Source organism: Larimichthys crocea, unplaced genomic scaffold, assembly GCF_000972845.2.
Source record: "Larimichthys crocea isolate SSNF unplaced genomic scaffold, L_crocea_2.0 scaffold97, whole genome shotgun sequence".
NCBI classification, from domain to species: domain Eukaryota; kingdom Metazoa; phylum Chordata; class Actinopteri; family Sciaenidae; genus Larimichthys; species Larimichthys crocea.
Window position 1 is genome coordinate 1,689,388 of NW_020861315.1, and position 23,717 is coordinate 1,713,104.

The window sequence follows — 23,717 nt, forward strand, 5'->3', positions numbered from 1 at the left end:
ACGTCAGTGCTAACCACTGCAGCAATGACCCCTAAAAGAGAATATTTGATAAATTTAGGACATTTCATTTAAAACCACAAATAGTGGAGAAACTAGAGGGGACGTCATAGAATCACCAAGTAACTTTGATTTAAAGTGTGTGTAAAGTCAGAATAAATGTGTTCTGAGTTTGTCAGACCAAAGAATAAAGTGTTATCAACCACCCAGCCAAATGTGAATAATTAAAAACATGGACGAGTTTATGAAATTAGGTGTCAAAAATGAGCACTACTTAGTACTCTCAGCTCCAGGACGGTGGGGGACGTGGGGATGAGCTGAGGCCAACAATTTTGAAGCGGCTGAAACGTGTCAGATGAGTTCAGAAAATGACATGACTAACTTTGAAACACTCTGAACGAGATGAATTCATCTCTATCTCTCTGCTCAGGATGGCCTCAGCGTGTCATCAAGCCACCCTTTAAGGGCCGCCCACAAAATCCTGGACTGAAAAACATTTCAGTAATATATCATTCAAAATGTTTTTAGCAACTATTTTCCAACATATTTAATGTATTTTGAAAGAAATTGTCTTTATATGGACTTTAACCTCTGGGGACTATGAATCAAAAGTACAAAAATTCAAGTTTACAGTCGTGTATTACAGTGAAACACAAAAAAAGGACTCAAACAATGAAAAGTACATAAAATGTCATGTTTATTTGTTTTAAGTCTTTTTTTTTTTAAACTTAGCATTGTAAATCTATTTTTCAAATAGAAAGCATTCTATACAGCATCAGGCAGGAAATGTCTCACTTTTTACACATTTGCTGTCTCTTTTTGATAAATAGAGGGAAGAGGCGTGTTTGGATCACGCTAGCACGCTGTGGTAGTCTGGTGGATACACGGTTATATTTAGTGCAGTTATTGCATTACAAAGCAACCATCCCAAAAAAAAGTAGTGCAATTTTTTTTTTGTTTGTTTGTTTTCTACTCACACAAAAAAGAGGAAGTCCAGATGGTCTAAGGCGTTTTTTAAAGTTTTTCAATGTTAGGCTTAGTATTGCATACAGAATAAAGACAGAGGAAACTAAATTATAACCCTTTTTAAAAATTGTGCTTCATAAATTGAAAAAACCTCAACTGCTTATCAGTTGCTAAAGTTGGTCCGCTTTGAAAAACATACTCTGCCAAAATATAATGAAAATAGCTCATTCGTGAGCTAAGACATGCAGGGCTTTTTTTTTTTTTTTTTTTAATAATTCACTCGTTCCTTTTTCACCATGAATTAATAAAATAAAAATCGTCGGCCTGATCTGGGGGAACAATTTTTTTTAAAGGTGAGTGACTTTTTGAAAATGTGCGTCAACCAATAAAATGTCGCCAATATTTAAAGTTTATGGATAAACAAAATGTTTTTTTTTTAGTAATCGTGTTGTTAGTGGTGTGAGGAGTGAGTAGCCCCAAAGACAAGACTATCACTACAAGACAACGAGTCGATGCATTACTAAAATACTTAACTGTAAAAAGAAACAACCAGATTTTCATGCAACACTTGCATAGATTTTTTTTTCGTCTTTTTTTTCAAATCATGCTGATTTTTAATTTTTTTTTTTAATATCTCTTCAAAATATACAGAACACTAGATAGAGAGAGAGAGATACCTGTGAGACATGGAAGCAGTAATAAAACCTTAACGCCGGCTGTTAACGGTTAATCGACACTGTGTGTGTGAACAGAAGCAGGTCGCTGCTCGTCTCAGTGCCACGTACCAAAAACTCATCACCGTCGGCTCATAGACTAAAAATGGTGCAGGAACAGAATGAGTATGGAAGGCCGAGCCAGGTCAAATATACGTGACTTTAAACCACTGACGTCACCCACAGGTTTGTGAAGAAGCTGTCTGCTTTGAGGAACTTCTGCATTGGTTTCACATCAACCCAAATATTTCATTTTAGCACCAGCACAACAAAAAGAAGGAAGGGACAAAGAAAGAACATGATCATTAGCATGTAAAACATCAGGCAAACCCAGGTTTACAGATGTGTGTGTGACACTCTCCTGTTTGAACTGGACACGTGGCTCAGTGTGAAACTGAAAGCCCACCGTTACAACATTGTTTGGGTCTGTTCTCCACGCAACTTTAAACCCCACCAAGAGCGTTTTAGACTTGCTCAGATCTGGTCATTCTTCCTGGTGTATGTGCTTCTAAATATGTAAATATGCTAAGCAGTTCGATTGTGTCCCTTTTGGCTGTTTTTGCGACCGGAACTTTGCACAGGTTGTTTTTATTATTGTATTTATTCTCTCTGCTAGAACAGCTGTGGAATTTACGTTAACGTGTCAATAAAACTTTAACAATGCTTTATCAGTATGTTAACGCATTGTCGAGGTGTTAGAAGTCATGTATGTTTGAACTAGCTGGCTTTCCATAGAATGACATCGTGTCACAGGGTGCTACGAGTCCTTTCAGGAGCACGACACATTCGTTGGAGTTGAGCGCGATGAGTGTGTTTTTTTCTTCTTCTTTACACCTGAGGATCTGCCTTGGTAAAAACCTAATCACCTGTAAAACTGCAGTACAGACAAACAAATGTTTGTCAAAGAAGACGTACAGGGGAGGGGGAGGGAGGTGAGAGAAGTGTAGAAACTGTGGATGCTACAATCAATAACGTGCTACAATCGAATTACAGGGCGATCGGTTGGGGTCGGAGACACCGGGTGGTGCTTTGGAGGTGCAAAAAAGGCATGCAAGCTTACATTCTCTGAAGCCTGGACTTGAAGACGAAGCTGCAGCGGCTGTGCAGCGTGTGCTTGATACATGTGAATGACTCGATGTAAACAAGCGGTTTGGCAAATAATTCACTCTTTTTTAAAGGACGACATTCCCTTTTTTTCTTAGTTGTGTTTACATTCTCTGTGCCCGTTTTTTAAAAGATTTTTTAGAGGTGTTCAAGAAAGTGATTGTGCAGCAGCAAAGACAAGCGATGCCAAGAAACGTACTGTGCTGTGCTGTGCTGTGCTGTGCTGTGGGCTGACGCTGCGCTGCAAGCTTCGCACTGCTTTACTTACGCCGGAGACTCTGACTGTAACGCGTGTCTCCTGCCTGCCGTTCACCGTCGTACAAAACTGACTGAACGCATGGATGACGACATTTCTCTGTAACAACAACAAGTCCATATCAACAAAATCAAACAAACAGAGTGGCAATGAAACAAAACCAGGTGCCCATTCAGTATATACATTGTAATCAAATGCATTTACCCATAAATGGATTCAACGGTAGACATTCCTACATTAGTTTTATCCGTAAAGATCATTCACTTCCTGTTCTGACGTTAATGTGCAAATAGTCTTAAAATAATTATACTCGTACATGCAATAATAAAGATTAAGTTTAAAAGTCTTAGGAATTTTAAGGCCAGTATATGAGACATCCTACAATAGAGAAACCTTAGGCAAAGCAGCTAAAGTTTGAGTTTGCGTACAGCTGGTAGCCTGAAACCTTTCCATTGCAGTGGTGGAGTAGCCCTGTAGACTTTTATCTGAATGTGGAGAGGTCGTGACATCCCCTCAGTTTAGATAAACTGGGAAGAGTGCGACTGGAAAATACTTTAAAAATAGACCTACAGCAGTTGTCTGCTTTATAAACTGGGCGTCTGATTTTTGGGGACAACTTTTTTTTCCATCTCTAAATGTTTGTCTGGGAACGTACAACAGTTGGAGGGCTCGGGGTGATCTTGGCGCTGATCTGGAGGCCGGGTGGAGGGGAGGGGAGAGCGGCCTTTGTTCCTCAGTAGGTGTCTCGGGGCCACGGGCGGCTGCGTTGGCGGTTGTTCCTCTGGTTGTGACCTTGCTGAGCTTCGCGTTGGAGCAGCCTGTCCTGTGACTCGTGCCCGTTGGCACTGTGGGCACTGCCTGTGTGCCCACGGTGAGGGGGGTACATGTCCCTGTATGTGCGAGCATGGCAGGGGGAGGCATACTCATCCTCCTCCTCTTCCTCCTCCTCTTCTTCCTCCTCCTCCTCCTCCTCCTCTTCATCCTCCTCGCCCCCCCTGTGGCACTGGCTCCCCCTCTGGCCGCGAGACAGGGAGTCGCTGGCCTCGTCAGACGGCATAAGACTGTCCTGCTCCAAGGGGGAGTGGGCCTCCTCGCCTGCCTCCTCCTCCTCGTCACCCTCCAAGCCCACCGCCTCACGAGGCTGCGGCTGGTTCTTGTTCTGGTTCTGAAGGAGTCGAGTAGTCATGGAGGAAAGAAACAAAAGAAGGCAGGACATTGTCTCAAAGCAGCTCCACACCTTCAGTGTCTCATATACAGCAAACACACAGAGACTGGACAAAATAATGCAAACACTACATCAAGGACTTTGAAGGAAAGGTTCAGATCTACATGCCGGTATGTGCAGTCATGTTACTGGTTGATGCAACTGTTCCTCTAGAAAGATATCCCAGCCTAAAGATCCACAGTCCTCAATTTAGCTGAAGCTGACATGAGGCTTAAGCAGTTAATTATTATCGATCTCTTACGTTGGACTTGTTTCAGAAGGACGATCACAGTGACCAGGAACTTCTTCAAACTCGATATGAGCATGTCAGTACTGGAAAAAGATGTAAGTAAACTCTTTAAAAAGGACCAGTGTTTAAGATTTAATGGCATCTAGTGGAGCAGTTGCAGCACCCTCGCCTCACCCTTCCCTTACTAGCACAAAGGAGAAATTACAATGGACGTGAAATGTGAAAAAAGGTCTAGATATCAAAAACATAATGACACTTATTTCAGGTGATTTTACACTAATGAACATTATATTCAATTTCTGCCATCCTAAATAATACACAGTAATGTGTACTAGACTTTTAACTCTTAAATAGTGATAGCGATAATTACAAACACTGCAACAAAACAAATCTCAGTGTTTATTTATTAGCAACGTTTTGAATTAGCTCTGGGTCCAGTGTGCGAGGACTCCTTATATATTTTATTTATTTATTATAGGTTACAGCATCGGTCCCACTGAGGTTTTGTGGATCTGCACGGCTACTCTAACTTTTAGTGTAAGAATGAAAAACACAACAGAAAAACTGATAAGACACATATATTCTACCTAATGCTGTCGTGTTGTTTGTTTTTTATATGCTGATTTAAATAAGCTTTGTTTCTAACAATAAAAACTAAAACTAAATAAATACTGAAGTACATTTGGTTCATAGCTGCAGAGGTCGTTAATATTAAATATGAGTGCTGCCTCAGTTTCTACTGTTCAAAACCACGAGAGTAGACAAACAGAGCAACAAAGAGGTCAAATCATCTGAGACCAGACTGCAGCTGCTCTGCTCAGAAGTGTTCTTTCAGAGTCACAGGAGTCTATTCAAAACACAGAATAAGGGTCAGCGGCCAAAACCTGCAAGTAAGCGACATAAATAAGACAGAAGTCTACGATATGTGCACGACACACGATATATGAAGGAAATTAGTGTGCGCTCACACATGGCATGTGCTACCACAGCTCCTTCATTCAAACAGCTGTCAGACTCTTCAACAGCAGCATGATCTCATGACTTTCTTCTAGATATTTCTTATTTATGAGGAATTTCTTATCAGCCTTGTGTATGCGAGCTGCTGTGACGATGTGCGGGGTCATCACAGTCGGAGGATGTTGAGGATGTTAGTAACTGGCATGCAGCAGTGTTGTCTCTTCAAAGTCCTTCTGTAAGTGTTTGCAGTGTTTTGTCTGTGTGCGTGTGTGTGTGTGTGTGTACAGATTAATACTACAGACACCAAACAAAAGAAATGCCAGTGAAACAGTTGATGGATGGTCAGGAGGTTATTCGTGGACATAAAATATCATTGTACTTTATTTGTTGGGTAAAAAAAAAATACATTTAGATTAGGTAAATACATTAATTAAGCACCGATCATTCAGGATAGCAGTGTGTGCCGCTGTGAGCGGGGCCACCATTCACAAAGCATGCTTAAAATAGTGAACAATAGTCAAGATTTTTGACATTTCTTGCAAACATTTTATGATTTTTTGGACAGTTTTGGTTTCAAATCGAAGCCGCTTTGTGAATTTTATTTTCCCAGAAAGCTTGTGGAGCCGTGATTCACCTGAGACCATCAACTAAAGGAAAGGAGGCAGGATGCAAGAAAAAAAAAAAAACACGTCATCTTTTCTGTGGTGAGATCTGAATGAATAAAATGCTGTTCATTCACTGTCTCAGCCGCTGTGTCGTGTTCATGTGTCGGGAAAGTGTGTAACGGGATTGTTGGGGTCGAGAGTGCAAATATATAAAGTGGATATATAAATATATACATATATAAACCCTACTACTCACCCCATTTTGTAAGCGATCATTCAATTAATTCCTGTGTTTCAGAAAACTGCAAAAATGTTAAGCATGGATGAGTGAGAGGACAGACAAAGACAACTGGAGACAATCAAAACAAAGGAGTGAGAATCTGAGATGAAGAGCTGGTAAAGACAGCGACAACATACAACGTGTTCAAAACAGGATTCCTACTTAAGAGTTTTAACAGCATTAAAACAGTATTTTCATGCTCTTCAAACACGTGAAGACAAACTCACCTGTAGGCTAGAGATGGCAGAGGGCGGGGTCATCAGACTCTGCTCCAATAAGGGGTTAAGAGGAGTGTTGCCCGGCAGGTGAGTGGCGCGCCAGTAGACCTCCAGGTATTCAGCCAAATGCTCGCATGCATCTTCGAGCTGGTTCTCATCCAAAATGACATCAAACATATCCTGCGAGAGAACAAACACAAATTAAACATCAAGGCTCTCGTGGATTTACATAATTTTACCTGCAGCAGTTGACAGAATCAGTTTGTGGTTAATATATCTACAAAAGTTGTTTTTTTTTAATCATAATGTGTGTTAAAGGATCATCCTACAGCAGGGATACTGAAAAATGACAGGATCCGAGGCGCCAGTTAATAAACAAACATTAATAGTATATTTTACCTAAAGTGAATAAATACAAACATTAGGATCATTGATGTGCGCTGCTCACACTTTACTGAAGTTAGCACGTTTCGACCACTGAAAGTATTAAAAATGGATGGTGGCTACAGATGTATAGGTTTGCATGGAAGCACTGCCCCGCATCACTTCATGCCACTGTCCTATTTCCAGCGTTGTTAAAAAACAAACCATGGCTTTCAGGTTTGGTTCTTCAGGTGAGTTTAAATTCTGGTGTCCACACATTATTATAAGCTAATATCTGTGGTAGACATTTTATTATTATAGTAGTAATATATCAGTTTTAGTTTGAAAAAAGTAACCAGTTGGCCTTCACAGTTGAAAAGCTTCAGGTTACATCTTGCTAAATTGTTAATTTTAATTGTTGTAATCAACCAACTATCAGTCAGAAAAAGTGTAATGGCACTGGTCCGTGTTCCTGAGCCTCAAGCGGACATATATGTACATATATAATGTATACATAGTATATAATAAGGACTGCTCAAAGGCAAACACCTACAGCCACCTGAGCAGATCTACGAGGCTGTACTAAAACACAGAGGTGCTTTGAGGTAAAAGCAATGATCACAATCACCATCTTACTTTACTGTAGCATTTGCTAATTAGCCTTAAACACCAAGTACAGCTGAGGCAGACGGGAGTGTCATTAGTTTTGCAGATATTTGGTCATAAACTGAAGAACTGAACAAATTCAAAGTTATAATTCATCTTGAAGGGACGATGAATGCCTGCAGCAAAGTTCGTGGCAATCCATCCAATAGTTTATTATAATAGTCATTTCCAAAAAGAAGAGGAAAAGGAGAGGAAAAGTCAACGACATCATCCTCTGGTCACCATGAACGGCTGTATTGTTCATATTGTGCAATTAGAAACTAGACACTAGAAAGAAATCGACCCGCTTCCTCCACTCACAGGGGGGCACTGAGAGAGTTTGTCCGCAGCCATCATCTGCACATTCAGGTGCTTGCTCTGAGACTTCCCCCTGGATTTGACCAGCCTCTGGAGCACCTGACAAAGACAGACAAAGATAAAGGTCAAAGAAGATGAAGCAGCTGGAATCCAACATTCCTTAGTAGAGTAACCTACAGTACCTTTGGTGAGGAAACTTTTACATAGACGATGATGGGTGCGAGGGAGGTTTTGGCTAGCTGTGCAGGATGGTTGATGGTGTCCGCGTCCAGAATCACCAGCTGCAGGGTTTTGGCGAGCTCGAATATCCTCTCAATCTCACTCTGAACCTCCGCTGCACAGACAAGGTGCATTAGATCTCAGTAAGTTTAAATTTATCGCTTCTTTATACTAAAAGATTGTTTTCATGCGCGGTCACCTAGGCTGGAGCGAGTGTTGGATCTCTCCATTATCGGTCTTTTGTTGAGGACAGATCTCTTGGCTAAGGACAGGTCGGCAGTTACACGGGTGATTGAGATTCTACAGAGGGAAAAATATGAGGTGAAACCTTTTTCGATCAGATTCGTTAAAGTCATGACTTGTTCTCTAATCTCTCCATTTTACCAACCTTCCCTCAAATCTGTGTTTCAGGAAGTCAAAAAGAGCTTTCTGCATCATATCCGTCACCTGCGTGGGAGGACGAGATAAAAGAAACAGATTTCTTTAAAACAGACGCAAAGAGACTGAAACAACCTCACAGAAGAACAGCTTCACTCATGAACATTGAAATGTACAGAATAACCATTAGTGTCAAAGGTCAATCTAAGCAGGCTGTATATACATGGCTGTACATATACATGCATACAGACGTGGGTCGAGTGGTCAAAAAGTGTTTTATAGAGGTTACTTACTTAGGTGAAAAACTCAGCAGTTATGAAAAGAATTACTTGAGCATGAGTACTAAAGTAGCTTCTGAAAAAACAACATGACCAGTAAGTAAATTCATGAGTGAGTGACCTTACACCTATATTTATTAATCAATATGTGAGTCTACATGTGATAATCTTGATAATTAGAGAATTAGTTGCATATAATCCAGGACAATATTTCTAGTCTTAATCTTTGTGATCATAACATTTCTTAGAAATGTAATTTTAGTAGTGGACGTACTAATTTCCCCCCCAAAATGTACTTGACAAACAGAAAAACAGGAGGCTACATTCAAACTAAAAGATGAATGAACAGTGTGTTGAACAGGCTTCTTGAGTAAAATATCTGCCTTATTTTATATTAAATTTATGTAATTCTTCTTATCTGGAGATTAGATACCTCGGCTATTATATAGCAAATGATTGACAAGATGATAAAGACATTCACAGACAGTTCCATAAGCTGTGAGCACAAGATAATATGCTTGCACATAAGTTTGGCATGTGTTCGTAAAAATAGCAGGCTATCTGTTTCACAAAACTGAATTATTGTGGCGTTTTCATCCAGATTGTGGAGCCACTGCCGTTCGTGTTTCTGAAAAAAATTGTGTGCACAACAACTAGAACTTGGAGTAAACTTCCTTACACACACTTATAGAGCTGAGTCAGATTCAAACAAACAAAATTAGCAGTGTAGGAAGAGTTTTAGCAAAGAACAGAGCGCAGTGTGAGGCAGTCACAGTCTCTGTCGGCTGGAGGTGAAATAGAGGGAGAGTCTGACCTCATAGCCCTTCAGCGATGGTCCCACGAGGACCACCGGCCTCATAGAGGGCACCACGTCGTAGGGAGGGACGTGTTCCTGCCAGAAATAGGGGACGACGAGGGGAGAGGGATGAAGAACGGAGAGAGAGAGCGCTTGTAAGAAATTATGGGGGCTGGGTTTGCTATGAACAGCTAATACATAAACATAACATAAACATAAGGGTTTTTGTAGAGTAATTAGCACATATAATTACTATTTTATACAGTGACAACAGTCAAAGAATGATTGTATTAAATCTTTCTCAGTAATTTCAGCTTTTCTTGGTAATATAATTAATTAATAAACCCATACACCCATATAAGTGGAAAAAAACTGATGAGTGGACTAACCAATTAGAAAACAGTTTAATAATTTAATTTAATGTAAGTTTTGGGTAAAGACAATGAGTTTCCTAGCTACAGTGGCAAGCAGTAATAATAATAATAGTAAACAATATTAATAAATAAGCCTCCAACATGCATAGTTCACTGTTGCACTTGTAATTTATAGATAAAGTAATATTGGTAGAACATCTCCCAACAGCTTGTTTGTAAAACATATAACTCATGTTACTCTATGACAGGCAAAATAAGTATTTAAGACCTTTGTAAAAAAGAATTTAAGTTTGTTTTTTATCATCCCTTAAAGTTAAAAGTCCAAAACTATACATTATGAGCACTTGCTGTGTGCCAACCTACCTGTTTTTGCTTCTGTTTGGCTTGTGAAAACAAGAAAATAACAATCAATGAAAGAAATAAAAAAGACAGAAGACAGCAGAGGGAAAAGTTTTTTTTTCCAAGCATAAATAAGAGAAAGATTTGCAGTACTTACATTCACCTGCAGATGGTGGCGTGGTCCTCCAACTCCCAGTCACCATGTCACCTAAACTAGAGGAGTTACCCCCTGTTTTCCTGCAACAACAACAACACTAAATGATCAAACTAATATTGTGTTAACGAATCTTCAGAGATGTTTGATACTGTTAACTGACCTTTGTTTCTGCTCCTGTTTGAGTCTCATTGCCTCCAGTCGTAAAGGGCTGGGGATGAAGGTGATGTCTGCTCCTTCTTTTACTAGCCGGCCGATCCACCAGTCATTATTATACTTCTGTTGAGTTCAGTACAGAACCGTGTCACGTATATCTGTCTTGATTTAATGTCACGGACGGGTTCGTCGTGAGAAACAACAGGTGATCACTCACTTCTTTGATGTGCAGGAAGTCTTTGGCATCGAAATTGACTGCAGCTCCCTGGACGGGACAGTCCTCATCCAGAGCTCCACAGTAACTCACATTCGTCTTTACTGCAAACGCTACAGCTTTGGACTGTTGCAGCAATAAATAAGGATTAGAAAAAAACATTTGTCAGTGATGGAAAGTGCAATACAAATGTATAAGACTGTGTGCACCGGAGGTTTAGATTTGAGTCAAGGGTCTGTTAACTTTAGACTCCTGACTTTGAATGACTTGATATCCTTCAACCAGCTTTGTGTGACATTTGACAGAAAGACGGTTAAGTAGAGGTTAGTTAAAGTTCTTTGACCAGCAATGGCTTCAGTAACCATTAGCTAAGACTCAACTTTTGACACAGCTGGCGCCATAACGAATCTAAGATTTGGTGGCCTAAATATCTGTCTGTCCTCAATAGCTGGTTGAACAGTTCAAATTAACCTGCTGTTGCTTCATTCATGATGACGTGTTCAGGACCCCAAGTTCAAAGTTTAGGACTCGGACTCGACTTGGAACCTGTTGGTCCACAGTGAACTTGGACTCTTGACTTTATAGCCAAGACTTGAGATTTACTTGAAACTTTCAAAACAATTTGTTGGACCTCAGGTTTGCACTAAAAACAGCACTATGGGTGTAGATTTAACTCTTTTATTTGACCTTTCTTTACAGATAGTTGCATTAGAGAAGGCTGACTAAGAGGAACTCATGATCTGATGACTTCACCTATACATTTTAACTGTACGTAGTAGTCCCTGCATGACGTACCTTAGCTCTGTCGAGCTGCAGTTGTGCCTGGCGCTCGGCTTCACGCCGATACGCCTCGCGGTCCTCCTCTGCTGACAGGTCTGAATCCGACGGTCTACTGGTGTATGAATCAGCCGACCCCTGTCAGGAGAGAGTCGGAGGTTGATATGGAATTGATATTATTGGTGGATTATTATTGGAATGATCAGATCATCTAGTCATACTGAGGAATAGTACTCGGAGGTTAGATAGGTAGATCTGCTGTTTGTGTTTATACTTGCCTTCATGTGTTATTGCACAGTCTTTGTGCAGGTGTGCATGCAAATATGTGTATTCATGAACACATTCATGTGTGAGCCTGTGTGAATCTACAACACAGTGCTCTCCCACACCAGCCATCTTCTGGTAAACCAAATATAGCACAAAGGAGGCAACTGCTTCCTCTTCTCTCCTGCTTGGCCCCAATCCATTCCATCATCCCCCACAGTGCAGCACATATACATCCTTTATTCCCCTGTTTATTCTCCAAGGACATCTCCTCATTAGCAAAGTATATGCTGGCTATCATTTTTCATTGTAAGCAGTTTAAGGACATATCCCAGGGATGGCTAGCACATTATGCCGAAAGCAACAGATAAAGCTCACAAAGAGACGTTTTATACAAAGTGAAATGGTGAAAAATCCCTTGATAGATGCTGCTGGCTTTTATTCAAAACCTGTAAGGTGGAACATGTGATTATATTGTCCAAATACTGTAGAGCTGATACGATTGGTTGTTTAATTGATCAGTAGAAAATCAGCTATTTGGATAATTTAAATCTTCTCTGAAGACAAAATGGTAAAAACTGGTTCCATCATCTCAAATCAAAGTTTTTCTGCTCGTCTTATAAAATGTTAACATCTTTAGGTTTCTTACCAAAAATGTCACAATTCCTTACTATGTTCTGATTTCATAGCCAAAAAGGACCATAAGTTAATCAAGAAAACAATCGTCAGGTTAATCGCTAATAAAAATTATAGATAACTGAAGCCAAAAAAAGAGATTTCTAAAAAAGAAAAAGCGTGAAAAAGAGAATATGATGTGCTGCTCTAGATTCAGTTTTGGTACTCTGTGTGTGTCAATGCGTGTCTGTGAGCTCTCCTATATTTGGTATGTATTTGGCTTCTCTGAAGGAACTCAGTCCTGAATCTGTCAGTAAAGAAAAACGCTGCAGCAAAAAAAAAAAAAGAAAGAAAGAAAGAAAGAGAGGTAAGACAGATGGAGACAAACATTCAAGAAATGAAAAGATTTTTTTAAAAAGTGAAAAATGATACAGATAAAATCTCTCACAGGTAACTCCGGTGTTCATAATTACATTCATATATACTGAGACGATCGAGGATGTTCTTGCAAATAAAGCAAGATGTAAAGAAACTAAAAAAAACAGCACACGATTCAGTTTTCACTTTGGTTTTCCTCTCCTCCACAGTGCACTGACTTGGTCCTGGTCATCCATCTTGCCAACATATACAAACGAATCCTCTGGAGGACCAATTAGCAACAACACAACAAAAGGAAATTCTGGCTCAAAATATATTAAAAAAGAAGAAGTGTCCAGACATAAAAAAATAACCACCACCTTTACTTTCTCTGCACTTCAAGAATGCATACATATAATCCAAAATAAATTTGAATCTACAGTACCACTTCAAGTCCCAGAGAAACGCCGAGCGAACACCTCTCCTCGTTTATTTGTGTGTGTGTGTGTGTGTGTGTGTGTGTGTATGTTTCTGTGTTAGATAACTAGATCTGATTTCTAGCACTCACAAGCTCTGCAGGGCAACACTGCACCAGCACCAGAGCAGCACCGAGATAGAGAAAAGGAGGGTGAGGAAGAACAGGATAGATAGATAGAAAGAGAGACAGAGAAAGGAGGAGGAGGAGGAGGGGGGGTGAATATCTTTGACAAGATATACTGAAAAGAAAAGGATGTTTACGAGGACGGAGAGTGACTGAAGGATGGTTGGAGAAACGAGTGAGGTATAAACGATTTATATGACAAGATAAAGCGAGGCTATCTCAAGGGGAAGATGAGATTAGAACATAATAAAATGCCATGAAGGAGTGGAGTGAGACCTAGATATCTATCCTCATCGCAGATAGAAAAAAAGAGGGGAAACACAGCAGGAGGGGGGGGTTGGAAGGAAAAAGCACCGCGACCACGAGAGAGACAGAGACACACAGATAGCGACGGTCAGAGAGAGTTGCATACCTGGCTGATTAGGAGGACGGCGCTAGAGCCTGATAAAGACATGAATCTGAATTTTTTCTCACTGTAACGGCGTCCCCCGTCTTCACTCAAACACACACGGACATAAAAGTGGAATAAATACGGTGGTGGTGGGCGCTGGGGAAAGGCGTTATGTCAGAGAAGCTGTTTAATGATGTAAGAACACAGAGAGCTGCCTGGTTTGTGACTGCTATTCATTATTAATGTTTGGACATGATGCTGTGGACCTTTGCTACACACCCGCTGTCCTGGCTACCTCCTCTAAAAAAAACCCCAACACATCAAAGATGTAACTGAACAGAAATCAATATATTTTGCAAGTGAAGATAAGCTGCAATGCAGAGTGTAACAATGTGAGCACATCTTTATCGTCTGGTCTGAGGATGTCTTGTTTTGTTTTTGTTTTTTTTACTGCTAATGTCCCCGTCTGGGGGCTAAATTTAACTCTGTTCCTTCCTATTCTGCTTCTGTGATTATTCTTCACACACTGCAACACTGATGGCCTCAACTCCACAGGGAGGGGCCAACAAGGAAGTGTGTCATCCAGCTAGTCGAGTCCTCAAGAGGGCCAAGACAACCCACAGTCTAGGGACAGAACAGCAGGGAATTTCTGCATTAATTTGATCGCGATTTTACATTCAAATGTGCTCTGGTTTTCTTTTGGCACGACGTGCAGCGATGCCCTACAACGTTGGCGCTGTTCTTGTGAGTTTATTTATAGGGTAGCTGCGGTGGAGTATGTAAAAAAGCAACTTTAAAGCCACAATCATTGATCAAAATACACAACAACAATACAACACGTCACAAATACATATCTATGTGCAACATTGCATAAGACTGTACACATAGGTCTGTTTTTTACACATCCAGCAGATGTGGAGCATTCATTTGGAGTCATGTTTGTGTCTAAGTCCAATATTTACTCTCCTTTTAGCTCTGTTTTGGGTCTCCACCATCTGCAGAGAAAATGATCTGGCTCTTTAGTTGCTAAATGCTCCACTATGTTCACTAGCTAGTTGCTAACTTTGTTTGCCTGCTGTTTAGCGCTGAGTATGTCATGTGCGGTGAGTTTATCAGAGCTGCCTGTTGTGGCAGAATAACAGTAACGTTAGGGGGATGGAAACAAGCCTAAAGAGGCATTATCCAGCTGAATGCAGGGTTTGGGTTGAAATGTTGTCATTCACCTAAATTTGATCTCACTGTGAAACCTCAGACGGTTGTGCAGCATTACTTGGAGATTAATGTTTTTAAATCCTCTACTTTGTGGTGCCAGCAGCACATCTTTCTAGGCAACTTCTAGATCATTCAAATAAAGGAAAATGGAGTGGATCTTTGCTTTATGAACAAAAACATATAAGTGTGTCAGGGCCTTGACAATGTATGGATGATTCCAGACTTTCATTGCCATTCATATGTAATTAACCTGAGCCTAAAATGCCGCTAATATTAGTGAACCAGTAACCAGTCTACACTCTCTAGAGTACAGACACTACATAAGCACACACATGCACACACATTAAGTGACAACCTCCGTGGCTGTGAAGTGAAACTAAAGCAGAAGTGTCAAAAACTGCAGTTCCTTGATCGACCATTTGAGGCTGGATACAGAACAAATCAATCACCATAAGCCCCCATGTTAAAATGTCTAACTTCACAGCAGAAATGTTTACAGCCTGGTACAAAACTGTACTGAGTCTGAATTTCTATTTAAATTTAAGTTCAAATTATATTAAGGCTTAAAATTATGCATAATTAAGAGTGTGGCCGCTTCGAATGAGAGATGGCTTGTTTGAGCACCCGGGTTTCATTCATTCAGCTCGCCTCAGGTCCGCAGATGATTAGTCAAGAAGCGGAAGAACAACTCTTTAGAAACCTGTGGGTGACGTCAGGCAAACGTCGTCCATTTATTATGCTGTCAATGTTACACACTAACAGGTATCAACATTGAAGTCGTCTCGGAGGGATTTTCACTGCATAGTTTAAGAGAAATCTTAACACTTTAAGAATCATCAGCGTGTACACAGCAATGACCAAAAAGCCCAGTGAGTGGTGCGTTTGTTCAGACAGGTGTAGCAATGGTTCATGTTGATGTTTGAATAAGGGAGAGCTCAATTACATATTTATCTTTGGACATAGCACACCATAATGACCAGAGTGGTAAAGCCAAACATTTGCTTACAGCACAATATCATGCTGATGTTTATCATGTTTATCATCTTAGTTCAGTGTGTCAGCGTGCTAACATTTACTTATTAGCACAAAGTACCTTTGAGACTGAATGGAATGTCATTGTTTTTTTGCAGATATTTGGTCATTCATATGTTCAATCTGGGCCAACAGTCTGACATCCTAGAGCCACAGCACCAAAACGATGTACCTGGATAGCAAAAAAAAAAAAAAAAACCCTCCAACATCTACTGCACTCATTAAGATTTTAGAGTAATTTCGAATGCAAAACAAACTTAGCTCTTTTGAATGTTAACTAAAATGCAAGGAGTGCATGCTAAAGCTAAAATCAAAGTTCTCTGGCTTTACTTGCAGGAAGGAGATTCTGCACAACAGCAGAATATATTATTCAGGAAGAAGCTGAAACACCTTTCCCTCGGAGCAAAAGAAAAAAAAAGAAAGAAAGAAAAACTGCAAGCTCAAGCGATTTGGAAATCCAGTAGCCAAATATCCAATTTTAAAAAGTGTTCGATTAACTGTGCAGTCGTAATTCAATGTCAGTGAGTTACACATGCACACAGCTCTCTGTTACACGAAGCAATAAATCACTCTGTGGTTACATCAATATCAAAGTCCAGATCAGGCATACTGTATGTTAAATTGATCAATCACAAGACTCGGTGAGGATCTGTGAAGAGCGCACGCCATGGGATGACGGTAATCAAAAAGTAAAGCAAGTGGGGGAATGGGAGAAACAACAGCATTGTTGTTGTAGAGGGGATGGGAGGTGAAGGAGGAAGACAAAGGAAAACACAGAGAAAGAGAGAGGAGCGGCGACAAATACGATGAAAAAACGCTACAAAGAGAAGTGGGGGGGAGACGGGAGGAGTTTCAGACGGGGGGTAGAAGAAGAAGCTGACTGTGTCTGAAGTCGTTTGTACTTACTCAGTTAATGTGGTGATGCTGCTGCCGCCGGTCCCTCCCTCTCTATACACTACATGCTGTAAAATGCAGACAGACTGTACTGTGTCCCATCCCTTAACCGGGGACGACCTGCACTGGAGCAGACACCGGCAACACCTTCTTTTCTATTCTTACCCCACCTCATCCTGTCCCAACACACACACACACACACACACACACACACACACACACACACACACACGCACACACACATATCCACAGCAGCCAACGCAGCTTTTGCGTCACTTGATCAAACCACCTCTCCAAATTTACATCACATTTCTTAGTTAATTTAATTCAACACACACAGGTAGAGAGGAAACAGAGGAGAGACTGCTGTTGTAACACAACTCATAGCTCAACATCTCTCCTCCTGTTTCATTTCCTACATATAACACATATATCCACACTTATGGCAGCATACTGCTTATTGTATCCTGCTGCAGAAATGAGTCATACTCCACTGCTCCTCCATAGACACCCCACCCCTATCACAGACAAGAAACTATCTGCTCTGTTTGTGAAATGTACTCCTTCTGCATTAAACACTTTGTCATATCACCTATGAGGGGGCGGGGAGGGTTGCCTATTGTGCGTGCAGAAAGAAGGTGATGATTGAAAAGAAACTAAAAAGGTGCTCGCATGAACAATGAACCCACACATCACATCGCCCGAGGCCTTCAAAATGAGCGTCATGAATATTTTAAAGCCGTGCAATATTCTCGGGGAATCTGGAGATTGTCATTAAGCCACCCCGATCAGAATAACTAATGTCCCCCTCATGAAGAAGATGTCTGCTCAGCCCTTTCTCACTAACGTCTCTCAGTTACACCGCTCCATGTTTGCCTCACGCTGGTGGTGCTTTGCATGAAACAGAGGTGTAACATGTTTCCAGGTGGCCAACAAATGACTCATTCCGGGAATAAAGGAACATCATGCCTCCAGCCCTGAAAAGATTATGAGTGGATTTTATTGTTTTAAGTGTTCCAGCTACGTTCTGATCAGAGCTACAATGATCAGTCAATCAAAAGAAAGTTAACTGGCATCTGAGTAATTTTTTTGGGCAGGATGAAGCTCGTCAAACATGACGATTTGCTGCTTGTTTGTATCATATATGATGTATTTTCTAGTTTTTGACTGCTGGTCGACCCGAAAAGCAATTCAAGATTGTTACTTTAGGCTTTGGGAAGTTATGATTGTTGATTTAATTGAGAAAGTAATCAGCATCAATAAAAATGATGATAAATTAGTTGCAATGGACAAAAGCTGTTTAAATGTTATTTCACTAAGACTTTAAAATGTATACAGGTCATCTAATCTGCATCAGTTTTCAATGTTTAATACAACAGGTTTTCGTAATCATTTTTCTTTGATTTACTTTTTTTTATTATTTTGAATATAAATTGAATAAAATATCGATCATATCAGTAACGTGTCTGTGAAGTGCAGCTAATGCAAAAGTGGCAAAAATTGCAGTTCCTCTAATGTCCACTTGAGGCTGGCTACAGTACGAGTCAGTCTCTATAAGTCCCCATGTTCAAATGTCCAACTTCACAGCAGAAATAAACATGTTCACAGCCTGATACAAAAAACAGTTTTGGTCTCTATAGCTAATTTCCCTGTTCATGAGAACTGTACTGAATCTGATTTGTTATATAACTCACCTGTTCAAATTATATTAAAGCTTAAAGTTATGCTTTATTAACACTGTGGCTGCTTTGATTGACAGGTAGGTGAAGTTACAGATGGCTTGTCTGAGCAACAATTCAGCCCGCCTCCACAACGATCTGCATCTTTGCCTATATATATGTATATATATATATATATATATATAAGCAATCAATTAGTTGATTTAATGAAAATTAATCAAAAAAATTAAAACTATTTTGGGAACTTGTGACACTTATTCCATTCCATTATTTTCTGATGTTAACAGACAATTTAGGGACAGTGAGGCTGTGACATAGTTAAAAATAATTCTGTATATTATATTTATATTATATTATATTATATTATATTATATTATATTATATTATATCTCTCCCATATTCTGTAACTGGAGCCACCTAACTCTTACACACTCGACCTTTAAATGTTAAATCAATTATCCAAATAAATATATAATTTATATCGTTATCGTTATATTCAATTGAAAAGGAATTTAAACTTCTTTCCCATCAACTCTGTTTTTAGATTTTCAGTTTCAGGATTTAGGTTTGCTTTAAACTAACATCATCTATTAATCTGATTACATTCTCGATTACTTGAGTAATTATCGTGGGCAGAATTCATAAAACAGAGAAAAGTATCAATCGCATTTTTCCTTAAGTTTAACTTGATGCTATTAAATTGCTTGTTTTGTACAACAAACAGTCCAAAACCCAAAGACTGATCAGCTAATTACAAATTTGGCAAAATATGACAATAAGAATAAGTTAAAATGATCATTCATCAAACTAGCTACAGATTAATGCCTGTGCTACTATTAATGAACTGTCTAATTGTGTAAATAATCAGATACATGGATATTTGAGACATATTCTGCAGGAATACAGAGAGTCTTTCTATCATTAGTACATGAAGCCCCTTTTGAGAAGAAATATCTGAATCCTTCCAAACTACTAGCTTTCTCTCTTTGATGTATTGAGGCTCATGAACCTCTGGGATCTTGTGGTTTGGGATGAGCTCTGCATGCACAGTCCATCTGTAGCCTGGTAAAACCTCTTGACTCCTCACAACCTGAATGTACAGGGATCAAGTTCTCACCCCTCTGCTGGACACTCTGTGAAACTACAGCCAGCTCTGCTTTACACCCAAATCGAATCAAACCCATCTTCAGAAACAGCACACAGAGGTAGATTAAAACCCTTTCTGATGATCAGAACAGCCGATCTAGATGAGAGGGTATGATTCTCAGCAGGCACGCAGTAGCAACATAAGGAGAATCTGAAGCTCAGACATCTCAATTAGAGATCGTCTTAAATAACACCAAATCTCAATCCGAGTCTTGTGCACGTGCTTGACCTGAAAACATTAATTAAAAAAACTGGGCTGTGTTGGGATAACACACTGCCACTCTCAAGCATTTTGCTGCTCTCTACTGGACGAAACAATAACTGAAAGTGAGGAGAGTGCTCTGTGGGTGAAGATGCAGAGCAGAAACACTTTTATATTTTAAAGGATAAAGGCATAATAAATACACAACTGCACACCTTTTTCTAACTACTGAGAGTCCAAAAGAGAACCCAACCACGAGCTTATACATTACAACTGCTGCAAAAAAGCCAGCAAAACAATGCAGAGACACCTGTTCAGCTGAAAAACTTCAAACCTTTATAGCTTTATTCAGACTTAAGAGCACAACTTTCCTTGCCTCCCTACAGTTGTTCCTAATCATGGTGCAACTATGATGTAGCAGGGTAAGGATGTAGCTTACAAGGCGGGCATAAATGAGGAAAGAGCAGCCAACAGCCAACAAATGGCTCCATGGGCTTTTTTACCTGGCGTTTGATGAAGCTGGATGTTGTGTCAGAAGACGTGCTGCCATCTGAGCGTTTGAAGCGGCTCTTGCGTTTAGGCAACTTCCTGGGCAGCTGTGATGAAAGAGACGCGCACATAAAAAGATGAGATTAAAAAGCATGAAACCAGCTTTTTCTTTGGAGAATATAAAAGAGCCTAAAAGAGCTGCTTGTGCAGCAGACCGGTGACTACAACCAGCTGTAGCTTTGCCAATATCACCTAATATTTCAGAACTGGCTCTGCACATGCTGTGTAATGCAGAAGACAGATTTCCTCAGGCCTCCACAGTCCATTAATAAGAAAGCAGTGGATGTGTTGCAGGGTGTGTGTGTGTGTGTGTGTGTGTGTGTGTGTGTGTGTGTGCTGACAGGCCCTGTAGATTCAGGCTACAGGTGAGTCAGAGCTATAGTCTGCCTGTAGCTTTCCACCAAATACAGGTCCAACATAAACATAATAATGAATTCATAAAAACATCTTAAGGACAAAACATCCTTGTTTGTGTGTATGCATGAGAGGAGTAATGAGCATATGTAAGCCCACTTTATTATCTCACCCACAAGCGATCAAGCATCAATTTGCAGTTTTAGTGAAGCCGGAGGTGAAAAAAAAAAGTATCTCGCTTGCCAAAAAACGCGACGCCTCAATATTTCAACAACAAGTAGCAACACATTACGCTAACCGTTTGTCCTCCATTGCACTTTTACTCGGCGGTTATGCTAATAGCTGAGATGTGTGTGTGAAAGTGTGGTGTGGATTTACCTGAAAATAGTGCGATTGAGAGCCTGTTTCCACAGCAGACAGTGGGTCTACGGGCGATTTGGACATTTTGACTTGCACCATCTATTGAGAGCGCAGGGAGGCGGGATGCACACAGACATGGGTTACTGGAGGAAACAAGCGACACCAAATACATCTATATGCAGTAAAAGACAGCGGGGAGAAGACATGCAGGGAGCGGAGGAGGGGGAAAAACGATTAATATCCAAGCTTTAGCTGGTGGAGAAAGCGAGTTTATACTCTAATAAAAAACAATATATATATATATATATCTATATATATTTATATATATATATATATTATATATCTAATATATCTATATATATATAAAAATCAGGGGATGAGGGGGGAATGTAGCTAAAAAGGCGAGCAGGAAAAATACCGGAGCTAAAATAAACCGTTACGACTGTGAAGCGTCATCGCTTGAGCAAACCGTTGAGGTCCGTACTAAGTGAGCGTCTCTGCCGGGGGTGTCAAGGTTGGTTTAACTGGGACAAAAATCAATTCATGTCGGGATACAGACACACAATTTAAATCACCGATTTTTTCAAACGTGTGTCGCTTCATTTAAACGCCGTTTTCCTCTCTAAACCGCGCGTAATATTTGTTCGTTAAACGGAGGATGTAAAGAGTCAAAAACACGGTCACAATTTATATGTGGAATCTTCAAAGAAGTGGATCTCTGAATTCATATTTACAGGGGGTGAATCATGAATTCAAATTATTCAGGAGAACACACACACAGATATATACAAAAAACATTAAATTTAAGAGTTTAGTGGTGAGTGGTACTTGTACTCAGTAGTGGATTAAAGTCCTAATATTGTGAAAATACTACTACCTTACTTAGGTAAAAACAGCAAAATGTACTTAAAGTACTCATTATGCTAGAAAATGTTCATTAACAGTTTTACTATCATACATGATAATAAATTATTTGTAACAATAGTGTAGGTGTAGGCAGATCTAAGTGTTCAGTAGTAGGATGATACTAATTTTGAGGTACTTGTACTCAGTAGTGGATGTACAATAAAAACAAGTACAATAAGTACTAATGTCACACTATGAAACTACACTTTTGTATCCCTGTATCAGGGCAGATCAGATATACAAAAACCATTCAATTATCCTCATCAAAAACACCTTTTTTCCCAACGTTTAATACTCGATTTTAACGATAATGTAGTTGTGCAATTTTAAGGTACTTGTACTAGTAGTGGATGAAGTACTAATGTCACACTATGAAAATACTACTACCTTACATACTTAGGTAAAGAAAAAAAAGTATTTAAAAGTACTTATTATGAAAAAAGGTGACAGGGGACAGTTTTTTTAATACAAAAAGCATTCAATTATCCTCATCAAAAACGCTTTCCCCCCAACGTTTAATACTCGATTTTAACGATAATGTAGTTGTGGGCAGATTTAAGTGTTCAGTGGTGGGATGTAACTAATTTTGTGGTACCTGTACTCAGTAGGGGATGAAGTCTAAAGTAGTATTGATTGGTTGTATGTATTGCAATGAATCATAATCAGTGGAAAAGAAAAATATCTCACTCTAGTAGAGTAACATAAAGTAACGGATAATGGAAAGTGCAAGTACTCTGTAATTGTGCTTAAGTTGAATAAAGGTACTACTTTTCACAACTCTTAAGTAGTGGATTGTCTGTGTGGCTTAGAAATCAGTTGTGTATGTCCATAATAAAGATGAATTTATCACATTTATGTTCAGTATGGCAGATATTTCCCCAAATTAAATGCACAGTATGTCATCAAAACATAAAAATGCCTACTTTTATGATGTAGTATGGGATCATGGGAGTTGTCTGTATGATTAAACCACCACTATTGCTGAAAAAGCAAATCTATCTGATGTGACTCAGGCAAGTTCACAGACGAGTTTTAGTTTTAGTTCCTCATTTTCTAACGTATCCTTTCTTTTTCAGAAGTGATAGCATCTAGAGGAAAGTAGGAAATGTACCATTACCTTTAACAGAATTATGGATTTCTCTTTTTAACATTGTTTTAACATTGTTGGATAACATAACATAACATAAGCCTAATGTTTACTACGGAAATATTACATATTATATTCTTTAAAAGAGAAAATGGTAAATTAACTATTCGGGCCATTGGAAAAAATATTACTGTAGCAATTTGTCATTTCAATATACTGATTACATACGGCCAACGGTCACCAGTTAACACGGTCACTCGTTAAACCCAAACACCTGTCCACCACAAACTGCAGATAGAAAGTTAGCAACTTGGAGAAACAGTTGAAGAAAATAAATAATATAGTTACTTAAAGACCTTAAAGATATTTTCTTTAGGATAATGGACTAAACTACTAAAAGGTAATGGACTTACATTTTACATTATGCGCTAACGTCTTTTAGCCGTCAACGGCTAAACAACGGTCATGGTGTCCTGCAGTGCGCATGTGAAACTCTTATTAGTTAGG

General features: G+C 39.6%; 1 protein-coding gene across 3 annotated transcripts; it reads right to left on the bottom strand.

Moving 5' to 3' along the window:
* Positions 1-1,293: 1,293 nt before the first annotated feature.
* cacnb3a (calcium channel, voltage-dependent, beta 3a) lies at positions 1,294-23,712 on the bottom strand. Of its 3 annotated transcripts, none has more exons than XM_027277263.1 (15): positions 23,624-23,712; positions 21,236-21,360; positions 20,458-20,550; positions 11,580-11,699; positions 10,788-10,910; positions 10,578-10,693; positions 10,418-10,497; positions 10,285-10,304; positions 9,566-9,643; positions 8,484-8,542; positions 8,295-8,395; positions 8,059-8,210; positions 7,880-7,975; positions 6,560-6,730; positions 1,294-4,201 (listed from the first exon to the last, which is right to left on the bottom strand). In XM_027277263.1, the coding sequence occupies exons 2-15, from the start codon at positions 21,314-21,316 to the stop codon at positions 3,770-3,772; spliced, it is 1,722 nt and encodes a 573-aa protein (XP_027133064.1). In that variant the 5' UTR covers positions 21,317-21,360; positions 23,624-23,712; the 3' UTR covers positions 1,294-3,769. The 3 variants fall into 3 exon arrangements, with proteins under 3 accessions (XP_027133064.1, XP_027133065.1, XP_027133066.1); XM_027277264.1 differs by lacking the exon at positions 23,624-23,712 and adding an exon at positions 6,309-6,354 and having other exon boundaries at positions 4,096-4,201; positions 21,236-21,500; XM_027277265.1 differs by lacking the exons at positions 1,294-4,201; positions 23,624-23,712 and adding exons at positions 5,974-6,094; positions 6,309-6,354 and having other exon boundaries at positions 21,236-21,500.
* Between the last annotated feature and the right edge of the window lie 5 nt (positions 23,713-23,717).